The sequence below is a fragment of the Cricetulus griseus genome, chromosome 10 (genome assembly GCF_003668045.3).
Source record: "Cricetulus griseus strain 17A/GY chromosome 10, alternate assembly CriGri-PICRH-1.0, whole genome shotgun sequence".
Lineage (NCBI taxonomy): Eukaryota > Metazoa > Chordata > Mammalia > Rodentia > Cricetidae > Cricetulus > Cricetulus griseus.
In genome coordinates, this window is record NC_048603.1 from 31952571 (window position 1) to 31976502 (window position 23932).

General features: G+C 42.7%; 1 protein-coding gene across 1 annotated transcript in view; it reads right to left on the minus strand.

Moving 5' to 3' along the window:
* Positions 1-1404: 1404 nt before the first annotated feature.
* LOC103158800 (collagen alpha-1(XIV) chain) overlaps positions 1405-23932 on the minus strand; it is a 208269-nt gene continuing 185741 nt past the window's right edge. The window contains exons 45-49 of the mRNA XM_027431692.2: positions 23739-23805; positions 20413-20601; positions 6466-6543; positions 3851-4006; positions 1405-2310 (exon numbers count right to left, since the gene is read on the minus strand). Of these exons, the coding sequence (XP_027287493.1) occupies positions 2231-2310; positions 3851-4006; positions 6466-6543; positions 20413-20601; positions 23739-23805 (570 nt within the window). The 3' untranslated portion in view covers positions 1405-2230. The remainder of the gene's footprint in view (positions 2311-3850; positions 4007-6465; positions 6544-20412; positions 20602-23738; positions 23806-23932) is intronic.

A 23932-nucleotide genomic window follows, 5' to 3' on the forward strand; every position in this document is an offset into this window, starting at 1 on the left:
AGTATTTAAATTGGAGTTCTCCCAGGTCAGAATATGTGGATTTGCCATGTGCTATCAAGATGGATATGGGCTACTTGCTCACTGACTTCTTCCTTTACACCAGAAAGTTATTTGTCTGGGTCCTCAAAGGCACACACATTAAAACTGTTGTTTGCTTCCTTTGTTATGAAGAAGGTTTCTTCTCTCTAGTGATAGAATCCTCAGGAGGACGAAGGTTGTGACCCAGCAAACACTCTACTTCTCATGAGCTTTTTCCTGATCCAGACAGAACCTACATTTGGTTGTAAAGGAAGCCATCCAACATCCTTAAAATGATTGTTATCAGAGTCATGCAACTTACAGAAAGATAGGGTTTTCTTCTCTAATCTCAACCAGCAAATAATAGAACTGGTGGTGGTTTGAAAGAAAATGGCCCCACAAGGGAGTGGCACTGTTACGAGGTATGGCCTTGTTGAGGAAGTATGTCACTGTGGCAGTGAGCTTTGAGGCCTCACATACGTTCAAGACACAGCCAGCACCTCAGACACTTCCTGTTGCCTTCGGGATTAAGATGTAGTTCTTTCTCTAGTCTCAGCATCTTCTCCAGCACCATGTCTGCCTCCATGCTGGCATGTCCTCTCATAATGATAATGGACTAAATCTCTGAAACTGTAAGCCACCCAATTTAATGTTTTCCTTTATAAGAGTTGTTGTGGTCATAGTGTCTCTTCACAGCAATTGAAACCTTCACAAAGACAGATATCAAGTATTTTTAATGCTTTGATTTTCCTTTACAAGAAAAAAAATAGAGAAGTTCTAGTTTAAGGGCTACAGATTGTGGGATTTAATTTAATTTCCTCTTTGCCATCTAGAGCAGATGTGTTCTCAACCAACCCCCTTTTTGGGGGAAGAAGGGAGTCAAAAAAACCTTTCACATGGGTTACCAAAACCATCGGAAAGAGGGATATGTACATTATGATTCAAAACAATAGCAAAATTACAGTTATGAAGTAGCAAAGAAAATAATTTTATGGTTGGGGGTCAGAACAGAGTGAGGAACATTGAGAGCCACTGTTCTAGATGTGTTTTTCAGAATGTGTTACTAAAGACGTTTTTTTCAGAATGTGTTACTACTAGAACACAAAGGAGTTCTTTGGTCAACCACTGTGTTATTGAGCAGAACATTTGTGTTGCTTCCCCTGCCTGGTAAATTATACATGATATTAAAATGATGCCAGGCCTTTTGTGTGAGGTCCATTAGTTCTGGTAAGCTTTCTACTCCACTGAAGATGAAGGGATGAAGGCGTGAGCGTTAAAATGTTTACCTGCGGGGGCCACAGATGTTCCTTTTCAGGAGGACACTCAACTAGGACCACAAAAGTTGAAGGTGATATTCAGAAGTACAACAAAGAGAATCCACACATATTGTTTTAAGTTTTTTTATTTGCTTATAAAAAAAAGAATAAAAACAAGTCTTCAAAAACACATCTGCATTTACAAAGCAATCCCTGTAGTCAAGGGGAGGCAGGCCCTGAAACACACTGCTGGACAAATTACATATTCATTTAAAAATGGGTCTCTTTTGCATTGGAGCTGGTAGGAAGTCATTATTTTACATGGGCCAAAAACTACTGGGAAGCAGAATCTATTTCTTTAGTTATCAAATCCAGAAAGGCTATAATCTAGCTCTTATTTCTGAATTCCTGTGAACCCAGTTACTGAGTGATCTAAGAACTGGACAGACCAATTTAAACAAAAAGAGGTAGTTTCCTCAGCAATGGTGGTATTTTAATTATCAGCAAGGTCATTGCCATGGGTATGGGAAAGTGACATAATCCATGACTCTCCAAACGCGCTTTTCCACCGCTACTGGGCCCCAATTCCCTCCAATGTAAGCACGCCTCTCATTTATTTTATAAACTGAAATGATCTAACAGAGAAGAGATTCTGGGGTTCAAAGTAACCTTTTTAGTTCCTCTCTCAGCACTCTTCTTTAGAAGAAGACCAAAGTATCTGGCATGCAATTCAAACAGCAAAGGGACAAGATTTCAGCGGTGTCACAAAAGGGGATGATTTAAAATAGAGTTTTTTTTTAAAAAAAACAATAATTAATGCTAACCATAGAGGAAATATCGGCTGATGACATGGGCCCTGCCTCCCCCTGCAAAGTAACATACAGACCACGTGACAACATTTTGTAAGTAAAGCTCCAGAAGAGGGCTGCCACTGCTCCTCACATGTCCTGAGGTCATCAGATGCTCGAGCCCCACAGATCCATAGCTTCCTGCTCGTCCTGGACGGGTGTGAACTCAGGCTGATCCGGATGGGACACTAAAGAGGAAAAGTGGGGGTGGGGGACTGATGGGACCCAGGAACCATAAATGGACAATCTCCCCTCTCCAAGTCCTTAGAGACACAGATTTGGCCAGTAAACCACAGAGGTGCCCTGTGGGAGGAGAGAAGCCCGCTATGCCTGCTATGAGGGGCTTCATAGTAAAAAGAGGAATGGAAAGACAAACTGGGGGAAAAGTGTTAGAAAACTAGAATTGTGGCCAATTGCTTAAATATTGCATGTTTTATTTACAAAGGAAACCCTGAAATCGTAGGGAGAATCGTAAAAGAAAATGTAAAATTAAGAACCCAATCTTGTGTTACAAGTCCATCACCGTGGGAGAGTGGGAAGAGGGCGACCAAGGGAAGAAGGCAAAGCCAGGAGGGAAGGTGCTCATCTTTATGGGACAGGAAAGAGACATACAGTAAAGTAACGGTTACAGAGCCTTAGCGTAGAGGAGGTTGGGAGGAAGTCTTGCTGCACAGTCACAGAGCTCCATTCAGGTTGACTCGGGAAGTTAGTGTCCATTACAGCTGACCTATATGGCTTTGTTACGTTCTGATGGTATCACTCCATCGTGTTTGGAGCAGGGCAAGCAGGGGACTTGAACATGGTGACATGGGGAAGGAATGGAGGCAAGAAAGAGGTGACTATGGTTACAGGCAGGAGCTTAGTAGTGGTGGTGAACCAGTTGTTCTGTAGCCATAGCCAAATGCCCAGGCCGACCAGTGCAAGACTGGCATTTCAGTGCTGGTAATCATTGTACGGGATGAGATCTTAAGGGACAGGGGACAGATTTGAGAGGGCAAGGAGGGAAAAGATGAACAGAGAAAAATACATCAACATAACTTCGACCAATTTCTCAGGCAACTAAGGTTAAATTTCTCTTATAGCAGAAAAAAAGTCCATTCACTGACTAATCTGTGCACTGACCAAAAGCTGTCTCTTCATGATTTAAAAAGGCCCTGGTGTGAGCAGGAAGGCTGTCGTCATTTGTGGGAATCTTCATCTCTCTGATTCTGGGTCTAGCCCTTAGTGATGAAGCAACGACAACGTGGCTACTTTTATTCTTACGATCTTCCTTGTCAGGTGATGGGCAGGATGTCCTCTAAAAGAATCGGGGTGGGGGCTTGCTAATTATGGGGAAGGTCTAAATCTAAGAATGGAATTTCACAGGATGTCATGGCCACACGGAGCAGCACGGAGGATACTAACATGTTCAAACATATTTGACAAATAACTCAAGAAGAGGCCTAGTGTATGTGGGTTACCATTTAGCAAATACTCTACCACTCTGCTATATCCTCAACCCAGGGGTTAATATTTAGGAGCAAAGGAAACTTGGATATGGTGTTATTTGAGTCTCCCTCTAGGGGATTTAAGTAGACTAAACAGTAAATTTCATTTTCCAGAAGATAATGTAAGGGTATGAGGAGTCCAGGCTCTGCTGTCCTCTCTTAACTGTTGATTTTCAACCCCTCCACAGGTTAGTAGTAACCACTGTATAATTCTGCAAAGCCCACAAGAGGCTGGACTTACCTCCAACACCGTAGGCAGAACATGACGAGGGGTCGCAATATCCAGGCTGCCCAGAAGGACCTTGTGGTCCAGGAACTCCCAGATGGCCTGGGGGACCTCTTGGTCCAGGAGAGCCAGGTGGCCCAGGACTGCCAGGACGACTTTCCCCTGAAGGTCCTATTGAAGCAGCCAAAGATGAAGAGTTTGTCATTTACAACAACAGTCAGTTTTGAGACCACCATGAAGTAAATTAACTCTAAAAGATGCAACAATTAGGGGATTGAGCTGTTCTACTCATTGAGCTGTTCTTTGTCCGAAAGCTGAGTCCCTGAGCAAAGGCTCATACCATAGTCGCATATTCTCCTCAAAGACAGTGCTTACAATCAGCTGCAGAGTTAGGGAATGCACTATATTCTTCTCTATGTCCTCTTGGGCATTAAAGAGAAAGGAGTAGGCCATTCTCAAAAAACTTCATTTTCTCAATGGAGCTCTTGTTTGCCAATACAGCTCCTCCTGAATCCAATGTGTGGGCATGCACAGATGCACTCATACATAAATACATTCAAATCACAGTCTCACAAAGCTGAAATTGCTGTGTAAATTAGTACTGGCTTGATGGGGAATGTACTGGGTATGTTCATCTTATTGATTATTGAATAAAATACTGTTTGGCCAATGAAATAGCAAGTTAGACAGGACTAGGAGTCAAAGAGGATTCTGGAAAATGTAGTAGAGAAAGGCAGGAAGTGACATAGCAAGGAGACTCATATTTAAGCAAGGAGAAACAGGAAGTGTCTCTTTTTCCCCTTTGAATCCTCCAGTGGAGCCATGTGAGCCACCGGCAAGAGAGGGCGCCAGCGAAAGGCATCCTCTATAAGATAAGTCTTATAAAATATATAGGTTTATGATAATTAAGAGTGAGCTAACAGATGAGAATCCTAGTCATTGGCCAAGCAGCATTTGAACCTAATACAAGTCTCTCTGTGTATTAATTTGGGCCCTATCTCGGGCGGGCGGCTGGCATAAAGCACACACATGGTGGTGGGGCTCGGGCGGCCTTTGGCAGAAAGATTTATCATAGCACTGGATTATGGTTTCAGCTAATTAAATTAGTCTAGGTCTAAAAGCATTATTCTGGAAATGACAATGGAAAGTAGTTTAAAATTGGACCCAGTACATTAGCCTAATTTTTCAAGGCCATCTTGCATCAGTTAAGAACTTTGAATGGAAATAAGGGGTGATTAAGGTTTTTTTTTTTTTTTTTTGAATTTATGAAATTTGTTGGATTTGGTTTTGTTTGTTTGTTTTGCATGGCTATTGAATTTTAGGCCTGGCTTTCCTTAATTTAAAGGGCATTCTTCAGCTAGAAATCAAACCATTCAATGACATAGAGAGAGGAAGGGGCTCTGGAAGTCCCACCCCTAGCTGGGGAGCTACTGGAACTTGAGGGCTGCTTTGAGGGAAGTCAGTTTTCTTCAGGGAAGTGTCCCCTGACAGGCTCCCCAGAGTCTAGTGGACCACCCCTCTCTGTACACATGGAGGCAGCACTAAGTGGGCCCAGTGTTTTTTTGTTTTTGTTTTTGTTTTAAAGAGCACATGAAGTTGGAAGGGAAAGGTGGTGTGTAGGGGGCAGATAGGGCAGGAATCTGAGAGGGAATGGAGATGAATTTGATCCAAACCAATTATGTGTATATGTGAACTATTAAAGCTATCAAGAGCTAAAATCCATTCAACTAATATTGAAATTCGATATAGACACAAGTGCCACTTGCTGTTTGAGTGATCTGAATTCTACAAGTACATTCAGTTTCAGTCTGTCAGTTCTCATGGACCACCAAACCTGTGTAACACATGATTTCAGTTCCTCACACAAGCTCTAGGAGTAAAAGTACTTACAATCAAGGTGGACCTATTGATTTTGGACTATTGCTTAGAGAAATATTTCACAATCACTGTCACATTGAAAAGAAAAAGCTGTGCTCATTCGACTCAATAAGGCTAAGACTTGGGCTGTAGATACAATAGGACGCAAGCTCATGTTTCCGGTGACAACTCAGTTCATCTGGAGATAATTTAAAAAACATGATATTGTGCTCAGAACCCAAAACTTGCACACAGCTCATTTGGCAAGACAAGCACAGCAGGAACTCCCAATGTTCTCCACATTCCCTTGTGTGTCTCTAGATTTCATGCCTCCCTTGCAGTTCAGCTGAGGATGTGTGACTAGTTCCAGCCTGGAGGATGAGTGGGTGGAAGGCATCACCATGTTTAAGAAATTGAGACTGGTGGGCCTTCTTCACCTTTTTCTTGGAGGGTGCATAACTCATGATGGATATCACACGGTTCAACATGGGGGGGGTTACCTCACACATGGATGTATGCAAATGTAGCTAAGTTTCATTGTATGGCCAAGCTCTTGGGACTAACTCATTCAATCGAAATGAACCCCAATGTGCTGTAACCTTTAAGACTGACATCATGGGTGCACTGTAACCAGTGCATTGACCTTGCAATAAAATACATGAGAAACCTAGTTATTCCCGTTGACACAAGGACGGAACATGGCTATTTCCTTCACCTGTGAAGTGATCATAAAGATGTATAGATTATCATTTATATTAAGTAGAAAGGTTTACCTGCTGGCCCAGGGAGGCCTCTTGGACCCTGAGTTCCAATGCCTGGATTGCCTTTCTCTCCTTTGAGACCAGTTAGACCTGTTTCAAAAAAAAAAAAAAAAAAAAAAAACAAGGGGAGGGGAGACAGAAGGTCTGTTCAGAATTAAATCTTGGTTCCATTTTTAGATGTTACGGAAGTTCCTTTCTAGTGAGGACAATGAAGTTCATTTACGGTTTAGGCATCATAGGACTTCCGGTTAGAATCTGACATGGTGAGCTTATGGGAAATCACGTGACAGAAGATCTGCACGGTAATCCATATCTGCTCTATTGCCTTTTCTCCTTCTTACTGAAGGGGTTCAGCCTGCCACGGACAAACCATCATTGCACACACCAGACCACTCGGAGTATGCTGTTGGCAGTCCTCAAAGTAGCACAATAGAAACCACAAGTGGACATGTCTAACATTTTCCTTTCAGTCCACCCCATAATATTTCTGCAAAAGGCATGGATTATAATTAAACAACTTCAGAAGAGCATGACTTTCCATTTAGAAGTTGGACACTTCAGGAAAGCCTGTGTTTGATTTGGCTGGTTCGAGCCCATAAAAATCTAAATCTATTTGAGCTTCTTTTCCACTGGGTAGACCTCTTATTCCAAATAATTTGCAGGATTTTTTTGTTTTGAGACAGGTTCTCACTACATACCCCTGACTGGCCTGGAACTCACTCTGTAGACTAGGCTGGCCTTGAACTCACACCTGGCTCAATTTTCAGTATTCTTAAAAAGTACACATTTTTTAACAGGTAAAAACAACACAGAGACATATACTCTGACATATCATTAGTCAGTTGTGTTCTACAGAAAGACCACTGCAGGGGTGATGCTACCTTAAGGTATCCCAGCCTCAAACCAAGACAGGTTAGCATTACATTAGAATTAGGTCCTGTAGCTCACATGACTCAGAGTCACATGTTTGTTGGGGATCACAGTTTCTGGGGTTTGGGACCTTCACAGTGGAAAGGTGTGGCAGAATTCACGTTGGCAGCAGTATGTCACAGAGACGGCTCACACTGTGGTGAAGCAGGAAGAGAAGTGGGGTGGCGAGAACCAAGGGTAGACATAACCTCCAAAGCCCTCCCCAGCTCCTAAAGTCTCTACTGTCTCCAAAACTGCACTGCAAAAGGCAGCCAAGCACAGAAACCATGAGTCTCCAAGGCCCTTCAGATCCGAAGCACTTGAGACCATCTACTGGGTATTCGTTTAGAAGCTAACTAGAGCTAGTTCTTTTTAGCTGGTGGGGGTCCCCACTGGTCAATGCTTGCATCCTAAAATGTATCTTGCTATTTAGTGACAATCCCTCTTCTTCTGTCAGAAGTCATACAACATCCCCTACGGGGAGCCTCTGATTGTAAGGAATTAGAATGTAATAAAACACACTGGTGACTAACGCCAGCCTGTTCCTCATTATCATCTACCATGACTCAGAGACCTCTTATGACCTTACTTGCTACAAGATCATCTAGACATGCTCTCAGGAGAAGACACAGATTAAAAGCTTGAAGGGGCCTCCAGGAAAGTACCTCCAGTTTCCGACTCATTCACAAGAAAGAAAAAGGCAAGGGGGGGTGTTTTGATTTTGTAAATCTATAGAGAAAAGTGGGTATAATTTGGTGCTATCTGCAACGCAAATGACAGCAACCAAGAGAAGACCTCACATTCAACCCACTGAAATGTCTCAGAACACATAAAGATTGTAAGGACACAAGTCCAATTAGGGCTTTGTTCTCCCTGAAGTTATTGTATATTCCATACTCATAGTATAGGCTAATGTGTTAATATTTGTCTGTGCACATATACAATTCCCATAATGGGTATTATTCATGCCCGTCATACCTGAGCGTAACTGTAGGTCTCATTAATTCTCTCTCCCCCTTCTCCTTCTCCCCCTCTCTCCCCTCCCTCTCTCTCTTTCTCTCTCACTATCCCTCTCTCTCCATGTGAAAATAAATGCGGATTGAAATTAAAGGGCAAACTATACACAGATCTGAAGTTAGACCTGGAAATGCCTTTGTAGGCCTTGTAGACCTGGTTAAAAAGTAGGAGAATCAAGTGTCCTAAAACATGAGTCTGCACTGCCCATGAGGAGGTTAAGTCCCTCAGAGCTGAGTATGAAGAGATTCTTTACAGGAAAAAAAAAACAGTCATAGTCCACAACAAAGTTTTTTGCAAGGATCCAAGGTGAGGCCACTTGGTAATGAGATGAGGCCACCCCAAGCTAGGTACCAGTGCCGTTTTCAGGGAGATGCTGGAATTCCTTAGGACAGGAGATATTCCCTTGTGAATACCCTTCCCCTTGTTTGCCTCTATCAGTATTCCCCACCTCCCTTCCCTCTGTTGATTCAGGGTCTCGCCATATAGCATTGACTGGCCTGAAATTCACTATGTAGACCAGGCTGGCCTCGAACTCACAGAGATCTACATGTCTCGACTTCCCAAGTGCTAGGATTAAAGATGTGCATCAACCTGCCTAGCTATTTCTCATTCTTAAAGTCTCAATTCAACCCTTCCTCATAATTGTAACAAGCAGAGTCACAATGGGTCCAAGAGATCAAGGGTTACCCATCTTATTTGTGGTTACATTCCAACACTTGATTGGTGTCTTGCACACAACACGTAGATTGAAAAACAATGTTTGTTGCATGATGAATGGATGAATTTTCTGCCCTTGTGGCTTCCCCAAAGCCTTTGCTGTTTCTGACCCATCATATTGTTTAATCTCATTTCCATTTTGTTCCCAAACTAAGAGCCTTTTGACTGTTTGGTGTCATATCTTATTAGTTCTCTTGAATCAGACCAAATGAGAGTCTCACAATGAATAGATGACCCAGGATATATGGAATGCCACCTAAGAGAATATATGTCTAGATCAACACTCAAATACATGTGACAAGCAAGCATGACCTTTGACAGATGGGTAGTCAACATTCCTTAGGCTGAGGCTTCAACTCTAATTCTTCAACTCTTAAATTTTGTAAAATTGGTTTTTAAAAATCTAGTCCCTTCCAGGTGGTGGTGGCACATGCCTTTAATCCCAGCAGAGGCAAGCAGATCTCTGTGAGGTCAAGGACAGCCTGACCTACAAAGTGAGTTCCAGGACAGCCAGGACTATTACACAGAGAAACCCTGTCTTGAAAAAACAAAGTCTAGTCCCCTATGTGCCTGTCATCCTAGCACTTGGGGTTATAGGCAGAATGATCATAAATTCAAGACCAGCCTCAGTGACACAGTGAGTTTGAGGCAGTCTGGGCTGTATGAGACAATGCCTCAAAAACAAAATGATTCTGTGTAGTTAATATCCATCATAAAATATTTTTAAATGATTTTTGAACTACTGGGTGAGTGATTGACATGTTAAGTTCCATTGTAGACTTTGATAAGGAAAAATGTGGCTGGCATTATGGACTATTTCACTAGGTTGTAAGTGTCATGGGGTTTACATATGTAAGCTCATTTTTAGTCTTCATAAGAACCAAGAGGGCTGTAAAACCAAGGCCAAGTTACCTGTTCTCAAGTAGGACAAGAGAATGCAAAACCAACTGCATTGTTCCCTCTCCACCGGAAGCTGGTCCTGTAGCCAAAGTTTGTTCTTCTTCAGGTTGAGCTTTCTCAACTGCCTGCCAAATGGTCTGCATTTTGCCTCTGCCATCAACTCAGCAATCAGCATTGAGTTTATTACCATGGTTCCTCTTGCTCACTTGCATTTGCTCTGAGTAAGATGTTGAATTTAAAAGGATTTATCTTACTTACACTGACTACATGTCCTGCGTCTGGCCCTTTGTTGTCTGTTTCCTATTTGCTTTGGCCCATTGGCCTTCAACTTGGAATATTTTATTCAGTTCTGTGCCCTTGGCCACCCCAATCACTCCAGGCAGGAGTCTCATGCAACTCTAAGGAACAAATTCACTTCTTCCTGAGCCGAGACATTCAGAGAAACTCCTGGGATTTGTGCCTGGGCAGATATGCAAGGCCTTGGGAATGCTTTCCATGTCATTATACTAAAAGCCAGCGACTGTGAAGCAAGGCTTCAGCTGTGTTATATTTGTCTGTTGCCTGGGAAATGCTGGCAATGGGGTCCGAGTGCAGTCTGTTCTTATGTGATGTGGGTCCCGGTGCCTGAAAGGTACAAGGTACTTAGTACCCACTTACAAGCGGACAGAGTGACTGATCCAGTTCCAGGAATGCCCATTGCATTTTCCTAAGCTCTCACACTTGTATGTGTTTGGTTCACAGTGCTAGTTAAGATCATACAGAGCTCTATACTTTGTGTGAAAGTGGCCAAGAATGGAAAATACAGAGTTGTTCTAGGTATAAATAAGCCCAGCCAAAGTCCTCCCTGTTGCTTTTTTGATGTTAGCAGCTGTCTATTTACAAGGCTTTTATACTTCAGGACCCAGTCAGGGAAATACAAACCACTCTAGACCTTTTGGGGAAAGTGAATTTCACAGAGACATAATTTCAAAGATAAAATGGTGTTAGAAGGGCTTCAAAAGCTACGTAGAGATGCAGCCTATACATTAACAAGAGCAGGAAGTAACCATCAACCCTTGTAGTGCAGGGACAATAACAGAAGATGGTCCCAGGGGAGATGTAGCAACCGGGGGAGGAAAGGAGGAAGATGTGGTCCACAGTGGTTACCAAGCCCAAGCCTATTGTAGTGCTGTAGATGACGTGTTCACAGCTACAGATACATGGATGGCCGAAGGAAACACAGGTCACGTCAGGCACCAGGAACCCCAGCGTTTTGTTCATGAATTTTTGCTACTCACACTGTGACCCCCATGGGTTCATATGAATGCCAGAGCAAAAACCAATCTGTCATTTTCATCCCCAAAATATCAACATCCTTCCTTAAAAGCTATTATATCACCCACAGCACAAACCAACAAGAACTCACATTATTAATGAATAGTTGGAAAACTTGAACCAAGTATGAAAGGTTTAAAATGAATATTTGGGGCTCAGTGTGGATATTCAACCAGTGACACTTAAATGATAAGTTTGTTCTACATGTCTTAGAGAATTGAACTAAAAAATCATACAATGGCCTCTACCCCTGGGATTGAAGAGAACTATATAAGGGGACTGGGATAAGATCTAAGTCCCCCCAATTTTTTTTTAACATTTATTTATTATGTATACACTGTTCTGCTTGCATGTTTCCCTGCAGGCCAGAAGAGGGCACCAGATCTCATTACAGATGGCTGTGAGCCGCCATGTGGTTGCTGGGAATTGAACTCAGGACCTTTGAAAGTGCAGCCAGTGCTCTTAACCTCTGAGCCATCTCTCCAGCCCTGTCTTCTGAACTTTTTAAAAAAAGGTGCTTTTAAAATCAATAGGACTCCTTGTTGGATGAGCACATTTTGTATAAACAAATGACATTATGTTTTCTTTTCGAAAAACTTCAGGAAAGTTGAGCTACTTTGATGTATCTACCTAGTAATCTCATGCGAATACTAAATCTAAAACCAAATAAAATTGGCAGGGCCAATGCACATGCCTTCTCTATGTTTGTTTTAGCCCATTTTTTAAAGTGTATTTTGCAATATATTTATTTCATCAATTGTTATATGTTTGAGACTTCCATGTCCAAAAACCCACAAAAATAGTTGATCATAGCTATAACTTTAGTTTTATCAGATGAGTTAGGATTTGTTATATTTCTAGTGCACTTATTCATTATGTTCAAGCTCTGGATGTCTAGAAGATGGAAAAGTATGCATTAATAAAAAGAAATTCCTTTGTCTCTGCCTCTATTCCTCCTCCTTTCCTTTCCTCCCTCCTGTTGTACACCCCACTGCTATTATCCAATGTAATAAATTCTCCGTAAAAACTATGACAACTTGAGATGTGATGCTGACACCATTCACTTACAGTAATGTTCCATTAACACGATCTCTCTCTCTCTCTCTCTCTCTCTCTCTCTCTCTCTCTCTCTCTCTCTCTCACACACACACACACACACACACACACACACACACACACACACACACACACACACTATAACAGTATGAGCTTCCATTTTTATCAGACGTTAAAGTGATTGAGGAGTGGCAGTCACAAAGCTGGCCAACAGGCACTCAACGCCATCCATCTTTATGATTTATGAAAGAACTATGTGTTTCAGGCACTATGGGAAACTAAAAGATACATTCTATTTGCCCTTTGATGAGAACACATTCTCCTTGGTGAGTTAGAGTTAACAAAAGTGAAATCATTAAAATCCAATTCAAGACAGTATATTCCACCTGGTGCTAAATGGTGCATGCTACACACTAATGAGGTAGACATTAATCTTCTGATTTATTAAATATTTTCTTGGTACTGCTCTGAAGGCTCCAAGGTTTTTAATTTTTTTAAAATAAAGCAGTAATTATATTAGTTTCCATGGCTAAAAAAAGTGGGGGAGGCTTTTATACATACGCTTTACAACTTTTATTACGGTAGTAAAGACATAACTTAATTTGATTTCAATTTGACAGTAGCCTTTGTTTAACCTTCCTGTGTTTAGAGAGTGGTTTTTGTCTTGATTACAACATATCTCAGAAACAGGATTACAAAGATGGTAATGCCTATAAAAACATTTTTCTATCCTGTCTTAATACTTCCTTGAGGTGGTTAAACCTACATTTTCTATTTTCCTACATCTACTATTAAAGGATTTGGAAAAGCTACATGTACCATTAAATGATTTGAAAGCCCACAAGAAAAACATACATGAAGGGTGAAAGTTGGCACAGTGGACTGACTTTTCTCAGCCCCTCATTTCTAAGTAAGTATTCCAGAAGTCACACCCTGTAGGGGAGAGGGGAGGAGGTCACACTACTTGATAGAAACATTATACCTAGGTTTGATCTGGGAATGTGATGAATTAAATCATGGCTCATGAATTTGTTAATTTGCTCCAAAATGGACTACAAATTCTCCCTGTACTTGAACACGAACTGTGTTTTCTGACTCCTACCGCTGGCTTTGATGGTAGGATCCTCTGATGGTAGAAATAAAAGCTTGAATTTCTGATACTAAGTCCAGAAAGACACTGTTCACCACTAGGCTCTGAGGAAAGTGACAGCCATGCTGTGTGCCACCTCTGTGGAGAGTTCCATGGTGAGCAACTGAGCCTCCATAGCTATTCTGGGCCCCAGATGCCTGCCTTCTGCCCTGTAAGGCAGCTGTGTGAGCAGGTCTCCTAGCTCAGCTGAGCCTCTGGTTTCTCACAAGCCTAAGCTGTGTGAGCAGGTCTCTTAGCTCAGCTGAGCCTCTGGTTTCTCACAAGCCTAGATGACCTCACAACTTCTACTTCAGCAGGCACTGTGGACTCAATTCTGAACCCCAATCCCTTGGAGGAAAAAAAAAACCTGAAATGCATGAAGAGAAGGAAAGAAAGAAAGAAACTAGAAAGAACAACCATTGACAACACTTTCATGAGATCATACATTAAGAAGCTGATCCATCAGACTTGAAGTGAGAGAGGCCTTGTCCTAAAGGGAGTCCAAATAAGACTTCATTTGATCATTGTTTGAAGATATCTGTATTCACCTCTCAAAAAATGTGAAGTGGGGAGAAGAAAGCAAAATGTATTTCAGTGGATTATTTTTTGCAATTTTTAATATCTTATTTCTTTTCATTTTTAAATTAATTTATTTATTCTTCTCTCATATAATTACATCCTGAGCACAGCTTCCCATCCCTCCTCTCCTCCCAGTCCCTCCCCATCCCATCCTCCTCCTCTCCCAGATCCACTCCTCCTCCATTATCCTTTAGAAAAGAGCAGCCATCCCAGGGACATCAACCAGACACAGCCTAACAAGTTACAATAAGACTAGGCACATCCCCTCGTTCCAAGGCTGAATGAGTCAACCACCCCCCCCAAAGGCTTCCAAAAGCAGATGAAAGAATCAGAGACACTCTCACTCCCACTCTCAAGAGTCCACACAACATAACATATGTGTAGAGGACCTAGCTCAGACACATACAGGCTCTGTGACTATCACTCCAATCTCTGACAGTCCTATGAGCCCTGATTGATTCTCTGGGCCATGTTCTTGTGGTGTTCTTGACCCCTCTGGCTCCTACAATCCTTCCTCTCCCACTTCCTCAGATTTTCCGAGCTCTGCCTAAAGCTTGGCTGTGGCAGGAGAAACACCATGATCAGATGATTCTGAATATCAATGGAAATAAATACCACATGCCATGCAACTATCAACAGTAACAACAACAACAACAAAATAGCCACAGGAAGACGTAAATATTCAACTGCCAAACAGCAAATCATAATAAAACTTGTTTACACACTCTCTAATCAAGTTAATCTGTCCCATAAAGGTCATTTTTTTTTCCAGAACCAAACCAGGACACATGGGACATTAAGAATTTTCACAACGATCCTTACCATTGCTACAGTCTTGGCTGAGAGTTACTGCTGTGCTGTCATTCTGATTCATAACCACCACCATCTGCCAAGTTTATCTGCGGCTCTCCCAGCTAACTTTTAAACCATAGGAATGCTGAACACAAGAAACCTTCCCAGCATCAGATCCAGGACTCTATTTTCTAACAGTTTATCGAATGTGTTATGGACATAGGTTATCTTATAATGGGGCAGCAATCCCTGCCTTCATGCCATTTCTTGGTCTCTCTGATGGACTGTCATTTATTTAGGGCATCTGAGCAAGGTCAGGTTATTTCACTTGTGTTTGCTTGGGAACATTCCCTTGGTCCGATCACTGATGTTGATGTGCTTGGCAATCATGCATTTGTTGTCTTCGCAGAGCTTCACTGTGAACAAACCCAGAATAATTGCAATAATTCTGATGATAATAACGATCATAATATTAATAATAATCTTGAAGAGGAACTTTAGAAAGTTGACTTTGTTCCTGCGAAGGAGCTCTGATTCCTCGTCGAGACCCAGGAAACACGTGTTGGTCATAGGGCTTTCCTCCTCCGTCTCCACATTTCTACTGGCTTCCATCTCCTCACTCAGAGTCCCTCCTATGCACTCTGTTTGTCAGTTACCTGAAGCAGTGAGTCTCAGTAGTGCAATCCCTAGGAGATAGTCCTGATATTTGTAGGGAAAACTCTGTTTGATGAGATAACAACAGTGTGTGCATGCATCTAGGAAAAAATCATTTTGGTGACATACAGACCCTAGGTCCTGGTCCCCTTGTTGTTCTTCTCTGTGACTTTGAACAATTAGCAATTCATAGTAGCTTCATAGTATATCAGCAATTTCAGCGCTTAGGAAGATCGGGAGTTCAAAAACTAGTCCCAGCTATATAACAACGCTAGACCCTGTCTCTAAACAACAAAATAGGCTCAGTCCGTAGAGAGCTGGCTTTGTAAACACAAAGATCTGAGTTGGATTCACAACTCAAGGAAGAAGAGGATAGTTAAGAAAGAGGAAGGAGGAGAAGAAAGAGGAAGAGAAGGAGAAGCAGGGGAAGAAGGAGGAAGTGGACTAAGAAGGAGGAAGAGAAGAAAGGAAGAAGAAGAGGAAGAGGAGGAGGAGGAGGAGGAGGAGGAGGAGGAGGAGGAGGAGGAGGAGGAGGTAGCAGCAGCAGTAGCAGTAGCAATAGTAAGTGGTGTGCACTTGTAATATCAGCACTGGAGAGACCGCGAGTTCACTCATCAGCCATCTTAGCCTAATCAGCAAGGCCAGTAAGATGTCTCAGAGGTGGGGGAGATGGTACCTGATTAACACATGCAATTGTAGTCTGGCCTTCACTCATACCTGCACACATACGTATGCACACCCTCAAACACATGCATGTACACACACACACACACACACACACACACACACACACACACACACACACAGGAAGGTGTAATCCAGGGCTAAAATGCACTCAGTGCTTAAACACCTTTCAAGTATTTGGATTTGATCTTCAGCATCACAAAAATAATGGGGCTAACCCTGATCTCATAAGGTTTTTCTTTTTAATGAAGATCATACTAGCAAATAACACATGGTATTTGCTCCATATACACCAGCACTCTTTATTATCAAAGTTCACAGTTACGTCTTCCTCTAAACCCTGAAACCATTTTCTTTCGACAATCTCAAGGCACCTGCCATCCCCCAGCCTATAAACTCAGTCGTATGTCATCCTCTTCCTTCTCTGAACCATTTCCCAACTTTCTGAATGAGGTAGTGTGTGCACTGGTCTATGACAATTGTTGGTGCTGAATAAATTATAGCCATAAATTATTATCTCTCACTTGGAGAAGCCACAAAACGTTACACAATTCCTGTGATGATTTATTGTGGAAAACAAAACATGAAATTCAAATGTCACAGATAGAAAATAAAACATGAAACTATTGAGTTGCATGGTGCCTCTGATCTGACTATTTTTTGAAGTATTATAGGAATTGGAAGAATTGTCAATGATGGCAGAAGTTGGGAGATTTTATTGGTTATTTTTGAGTATAATTTACACCTCAAAAAAAAAGAACACCTCATTCCAAGTAAATAAATCATTTCAAGTAAGTGAAAAAAACTCATTGGTGACCTGGTTAGATTCTGTTTTCAAATCAAGATACCAGTGTGTCTATGAACTGATGATCAACGGGTCTGGTTGGAATCACCCAAGCCAATGACCAGAGAGGTCTGGAGGGCCAGAGAACCAGCACATGACTGTGGTAGTTCAAACAATCAAGAAGGAAGGTGTAGGTTGATCCTGGTATAGAGTCCTGTACTCCAGGACAGTGCAGGGTATAACAAGAGAAACTAAGCAAGCAAAGGAAATGTTGATCCACAGAAAAGGAGTTTTCTTTGTCTGTAGTAAGAAAGAGCAGGTGAGAAACCAGGCTATAAAACAAAAGCATGATGCCATGCAGAATGGAGGCCCTGAAGGTCTGAGTGCCAGCAGCTGGGGAAAACAGCACTGGAGTGTGTGAGGGAAACACCATGCATGGTCTCTTGAAATCCTCGCATTCTGAGGATTCTCTGTTTATTACAATCTAAAAGAGAAGAGAGCCGATGGAATATCGTTCCATGTAAGTTTTGAGTATGGCTTTCTGAAATGAAATGAGACAAAAGGTCAAGGAGGAGAGAGATAACCAGAATGAGCCAAAATTATCCCTGACTTAATAAGGAGAGCTGCAGAGAGCCATGTGTGCTGTGTTACTTAGACTGAGGCAGGGCCTGTCATTTTCTTCTGTTCTCTGAATAAAAAGACTGTTCGGCCTGTTCTCAGAGGCAGGAGTTAATCAAAGATACCATCCTAAGATAATATTTTTCAAGCTGAGATAATCAAGTCCAAGATCTCCTACTATGGTTAGTGTGTGAATTGAACACAACCTAAAATCACCTGGGAAAAGAATGGCAATGAGCGACTGTCTAAAGTATCTCAGCCTATGGGCATGTCTATGGAGGACTGTCTAGAGTATCTCAGCCTATGGAGGACTGTCTAGAGTATCTCAGCCTATGGGCATGTCTTTGGGAGACTGTCAAGAGCATCTCAGCCTATGGACATGTCTATGGAGGACTGTGTAGAGCAGCTCAGCCTATAGACATGTTTAGGGTCCTGACTATATAACAGTGTAGAAAGCTGGCTGAGCATCAAGCATGTGTGCATGCATTCATTTCTCTCTGCTCTTGACTGTGGATGTGGAGTGACTAGCTGATTAGCTCCCTGTTTCTTTGACTTTCCTGCAAGTGTGAGCTAAAATAAGAAGACTCCCTCAGCTAAATTTCTCAGCAAAAGAATATTTTATCTCACCATCAGAAATGAGGCTAACCCCAGCCCCCTGGAACACCTAGTAAGAGTGCTCTTTGGCTTATTCCAGCTTCATGTATTGGCATGGTGACTATACAAGCATTCCACATAACACCTCTCCTACCCTGGCTGCCCTGGAACTCTCTCTGTAGACCAGGCTGGCCTGGAGCTCAGAGATTCACCTGCCTCTGCCTCCAAGCGCTGGGAGTAAAAGTGTGGACCACCACACCCTGCTCACTCACATATATTTCTATATAGTTTACTGGACAGCATGGTTTTTAGAAGCTTGAAAAACTCCAACAGAGAAACCAAATGAAGGACTTCTGACGAAAAAAACTGGCCAGATGAAGAAAGCCGCGAGTCTTCAGCCTCAGTGGTGAGGGAGCTTCATTTGAGTCTTATACTAGAGACTACTCATCAGCCATGTTTCTTTTAATCTTGCTTTCATAGTTCATTATATTGCTGACTAGCAGTATTTATTTTTCCTCATTATGAAACAGTATTAAGATGCTTTTATGACATCATGAAAATGATAATGGATGCAATAGTGAAAAACAATGCCGCCTCTGCTTCTTATTACCAGTCCTGATGTTGGCTGACTTTGAGCTGTTTGGCCTCAATTCCTTCATATGCTTCCTTTTATATAAAACTGGAGGGCTAGGGAATACAGATGGGGACATGAGGACTTCACTTACACACACACACACACACACACACACACACACACACACACGCTGTGGAAATCCACATACCGAAGTTGTCTAGCTACCATTTGAGAACCTTGGGTAATTTTTCTTCCACTGAATCACTGAACTATCTTGCCATATAGGAAAGACTCAGTTAGGCAAGTGCAGAATTAGGAATTCCATAAAGAGCAAAGACAACTTGTAGCTTGCTGGGAGTGACTCAGTCGCTGGCTCTATACTCTGTGAGTCCCTGTTTCTCTACACTCAACCCCACTGAAGGATGCCCTGCTGGCAGAAACAGATTCCCTCCAGTGTCCAGATCTTTGGTGAACTGGAAGGGCACTAAGCCCTTCTTTCTGATTTGCGTCCCGAGTGATAATCACAATCAGGTCATAATCAGTGTGATGGCCCTGGAGGAAGTGAAGTTAAAAGCACTGTGCCCTGCCAATTACAATATGCTCTTACTTTCAGCAATCTAGTTGTCAACTAATGCTAGAGGCACACCTAACTGTGAATAAGAGACAATAAGTGTACCACATACCCAGCGGTGGCTATGTTTCTGGTCTGGGGTGATCAGGATTCGGTTCACACACAGGCCAGGATTAACTTTAACCTTGCACTAAGAATAAGATGCATAGCACAAGGGAAAGCGGATTTTTCTAAAGGTAGAAAAATAAATACTCTATATAAGTGCCGAAGCAGAAATGCATCTGTTCAGGTGGCCATCTGGTTTTGGTTTTTAAGTCTTTTCATGTGATACCACAACCTCTACAGGAAAGCTTAGGGAATGTCACAGAAAAGCCTGAGAACTGAGACACCTATTGCAAGTCAGTCTCGCCGGGACATGACAGGGATGTTGCACCTGCGAACTCTCAACAATATGGTAGCCTGCACAAGACCGTACCAGCCAACTTACCGATACGGATGAGGGAAAAGTTGACAAGACCATACCCCTAAATGCAAGCTACAAGAAGTAAGTGGCTGCCGTGGGAGGGAAAAACCAGGTTTTTCAACGATGAACCCCATGGTAGGTGACCAATTCTAGGTTGTCACCTTTAAACATGTGTCCACACGGGCCCCCCCAACCGGAATAAGCGAGTTGTATGTATCCGAGCATCTGTATTCAGATACAAGAGTAATTGTAAAAGAGCTGATGAATTAGAGACGAAGTAATGGGGGACAAGGGAGAAGAAGGGGTGTGGTAATGACATAAACAGTTTACTCACATATATAATTCTCAAATAGTTAAACAAAAGCCTCACATCAGTGAGTTGGAGCTTCTGGCCCTACTCTGTCACACACGTAGATATACTCTGATTAACAGGTGTACTGCTTAATTTTCTCAATCTCAGGACATAAATAAGACATTTAGTAATAGAGGAAGAATTCATTTTGTTCTGTTATTTCAGTCTCTGATTTTGTATAAGCATCACGGTCACTCTGATTCGCTGTCCCCTTCTCTGGGGATAGCCTGTGAGAGACGTGACTCTGCTTACCTCGTTCTCCCGGGGTCCCCGGCACACCTGCATTTCCTGGGAAGCCTGGGGCACCTGGGGGTCCTTGGTCTCCAGGGGTTCCAGGTGAACCTGGTCTCCCAGGCTCCCCAGGAGGGCCCTGGATGGTCCGGATGGATGAGGAATGGCTGGGGATCTGGTTGAGGATGGCTGTGTACCTGGCCATATGACCTGAGAATCAACAAATAAATGAACCGTCACACATTTACAGGGGACAACGGGGTGTCATTCTTCCAACCCCCAAACGATTCCATCAGATGTCCACTGAGGAGCAGGCACACCCTTCTGAGACGGGCTCATTTGTAACTTAGAATTTTTTGCATTTTATCCTGGATGACATTAACGGCTGGGCTACATTCAAGTCACAGCTCATGTGTTTGGAATCCCGCAGTTCACATCAGCATGGCCATAAACATCACTGAACAGAAGTCATAAATTTGATACTCACCCCAACATCTATCCGACCCCTGGACCCTTACCCTGCTCCCCTTCTCCCCGTCAATTTCTCTTCACATCACTTATTTGTCTTTGTTCCAACCCACAAAGCCTGCTCCACCCATCGCTCTCAAATCCTCCAGACAAGTCCTATGTCTACACTCAACTCTAGTTGCCAAGACGGTTTTTCAAGAACCTTTGCTTGTGTCCCAGCTGCAAGCTGCCCCTGCCTTGGGTTTTAGATAGATAGATATAGATAGATAGATAGATAGATAGATAGATAGATAGATAGATAGATAGATAGATAACAAAAACCTGTGCTTTCTCTGGAAACCCCTCAACTCAGTTATGTTGGGAAGAACACATTGGAACAATTACACATAATGCCCTAATATAGTAAATACATCATTTCCCAGCATCCTTGAGGGTGAGATTTCCCCACATAGGTCACTGTTATTCATCTCCTTTTAAGAAATTAGCAATCTATTTATTACTTCAGTGGATAAGGCCACCCACTCTTTTTTGTGGCTTTTGGGGAGGGGTTCTTTGTTTCTGAGAGATAAGGAGGTCTCACGTATCTCATGCGAGCCTTCACTGGCTATGTAGCTCAGGATGACCTTGAACTTCTCATCTTCCTGCCTCCACATTCACAGTTCTAGGATTACAGGCATGCATCACTAAGCCTCGGTCATGCCGTGCTGGGGATCAAAGCTAGGACCTCACACATGTAAGGCCAACAGTCTACCAACTGAGCTACATCCTCAGACATATTTATTTCCTTCTAAATACTTCTTCAGTCTAAAGAAAAGCAGCAAGCATATTTTAGGAAGTACATACAAATACATCCCATGTTGTCTTTCGTTAAACACTGAACTATGACTGTGATCCCAGACCGTCTCCTGACTCCCTCAGCAGGCATGTCCACTGCTGTCCGGGCAGGTGAGACGTCTGTCTCCTCCACTTCCTACCTTGACAGAAGCTGCCATTCATCACTTCCTCAGCTGTTGCCACTCTGCCCTCTCTCCATTCCCCACATAACTCTTCTTAGCATCATTCTTTTGATCAACCAAGAACCAAAACCCAGATGACCGAGCTTGTGTGAAAGCATATTCAGGCCCATAAACCAGGTCCTGGGTGAGAGCTGAAGCCACACACAGGAAAACAGAGCTGTTTGGGGAGACAGCCAAGGTGTGGCAGATGCTACCATTTCCTCCTATTACCGCTGCACTGGCAGGCGGGTCCTCCCTGTTACAGATTCCTTTTAGCTCTTGTCTCATTTCTGATTCTACTCCTAGAAGTCGTTCATCAAAGTCTGAGAATTTCCAAGGGAGGAAACTCTGTATCGGGCCCTCGACTTTTGGAGAATGTGTTAAACAGTCACACAGCCAAAGTTGTCATTCTATAGCAAAATAAGGTAGTGAATATTGTGACTCATTCTTCCTGCTGTGTGTAGGAAGTCAAAGGAAGATTCAGTCCGGTGCATTTTCACACAAGCTTGACCTTCCACTCATTCACATTGTCCATTTGAGATTAAGAAAGGTGAAATAACGTGGAGCTTACATGAGTTTTGCATGCATCCTACTCTAAAAGAGACTAACGTCTGGATTCCCTTGTAGAGCATAGTGTTTTCAAAAACCTTGTTTTGTCATGAATGAGAACTGCTTAGTAAATTTTCTCTTCCATTGACACTGGCTGTGGGCACTATAGAACTGAATAGAATAGAATTTGGACTGAAGACAACATACAGAGAAAACAACTGTGATTATAGTAGCTTTGCCCTTCTCCCGCTACTGATAATTTTGCCTGAGTGAAAACCTCCATCTTGTCATCCACACCTCCCCGGGGCAGGACCTGGGTTTATCCCAAAGAACAGGTGAAATTTAGGAGCTTGCCAACAGACCTTAGCACTTACTGGGCTCCACTGGCCTGACTCCCAGACTTCTCTGGGTTAAAATAAATACAATCCTGAGATAGATAAGGCAACTACCCTGAAAATGTCATCCCTGGAGGAGGAGAAGATTACTTTCAGCATGGGGAGTGCTGGGCATGAGAGCTTGGCTAGAGTTGGGTGGGTCTGAGAGGCATTTTTGTTTTTACTTGCCCTCAAATATTCTGGAACAAAACATATTCACGGCAAATAGAAGGGCCCACCCTAGGAACCATGCGGTTAGATTTTTGAGACAGAATATATAAAAATAAGTGGGCATGTGTACAAAATGGGTGAGTACAGGAATCTGTTGTTGAAATAAATGTGGTTGAAACATTCAGGTATGGAAATGAATACATGGAATAAATGTTATGACAAATATGCACTGGTATGGTTTTAGGAATGATGCCCAACTGTCATAGCAGATGTCGCATGAACCCTATGTGTATGTGTATATTTTGGAACACAGCCTAAGGAATCAAAGGAGGGGCCTTAAGCCAACCAAAGGTAATGGATATAAGCCGGACAAGAAAGGGAAAGTTATTAAAATCTGTGACCCAATAGAAACCAATACCATGGTCATCTTGATTCTGACACAGACTGGTAGTCTTCAAGGGCTTAACCCTTGAGAAAGGACCTGTGCACTTGATGGGAGAAGGAGGAATGCAAGCTCCAATCAGGGCAGTTAAGTTAAATATTCTTTAGCAAACTAATGGCTCTTGGACTGAGGACATGAGAGTGAGTCTGACTCCTGTGCCATCACTGTAGAGCTCTAGAACAATCTATTAGGCTGGTAGGTGGTTCAGAGAGGGAGCTTATAAAGCTATGTGTATGTAGCAATACATAGCTTCAGCAAGGTCTTCCTTGGTTTCTCTCATCCTGGGAAGGATGGCTTCCTTTAGACAGGAATGAGACATGGCCTGGGTGACCAGCAATGTGCACTTACTCTGGATGAGCTGCTCGCACACTTGGCGGGCCACTGCCCTCACCATGGCTTGAGACTGCAGGTCTCCCTGGATGGGAAGAAAGCACATTCCTCAAGCACGGCCACATGTGCAGCCATAGCTAACATTGTTCCCACCAAGACTCTAGGCTCCTAGCAGCAGGGAGGGCAAACTACTGGGGATAATGCAAAAGAGG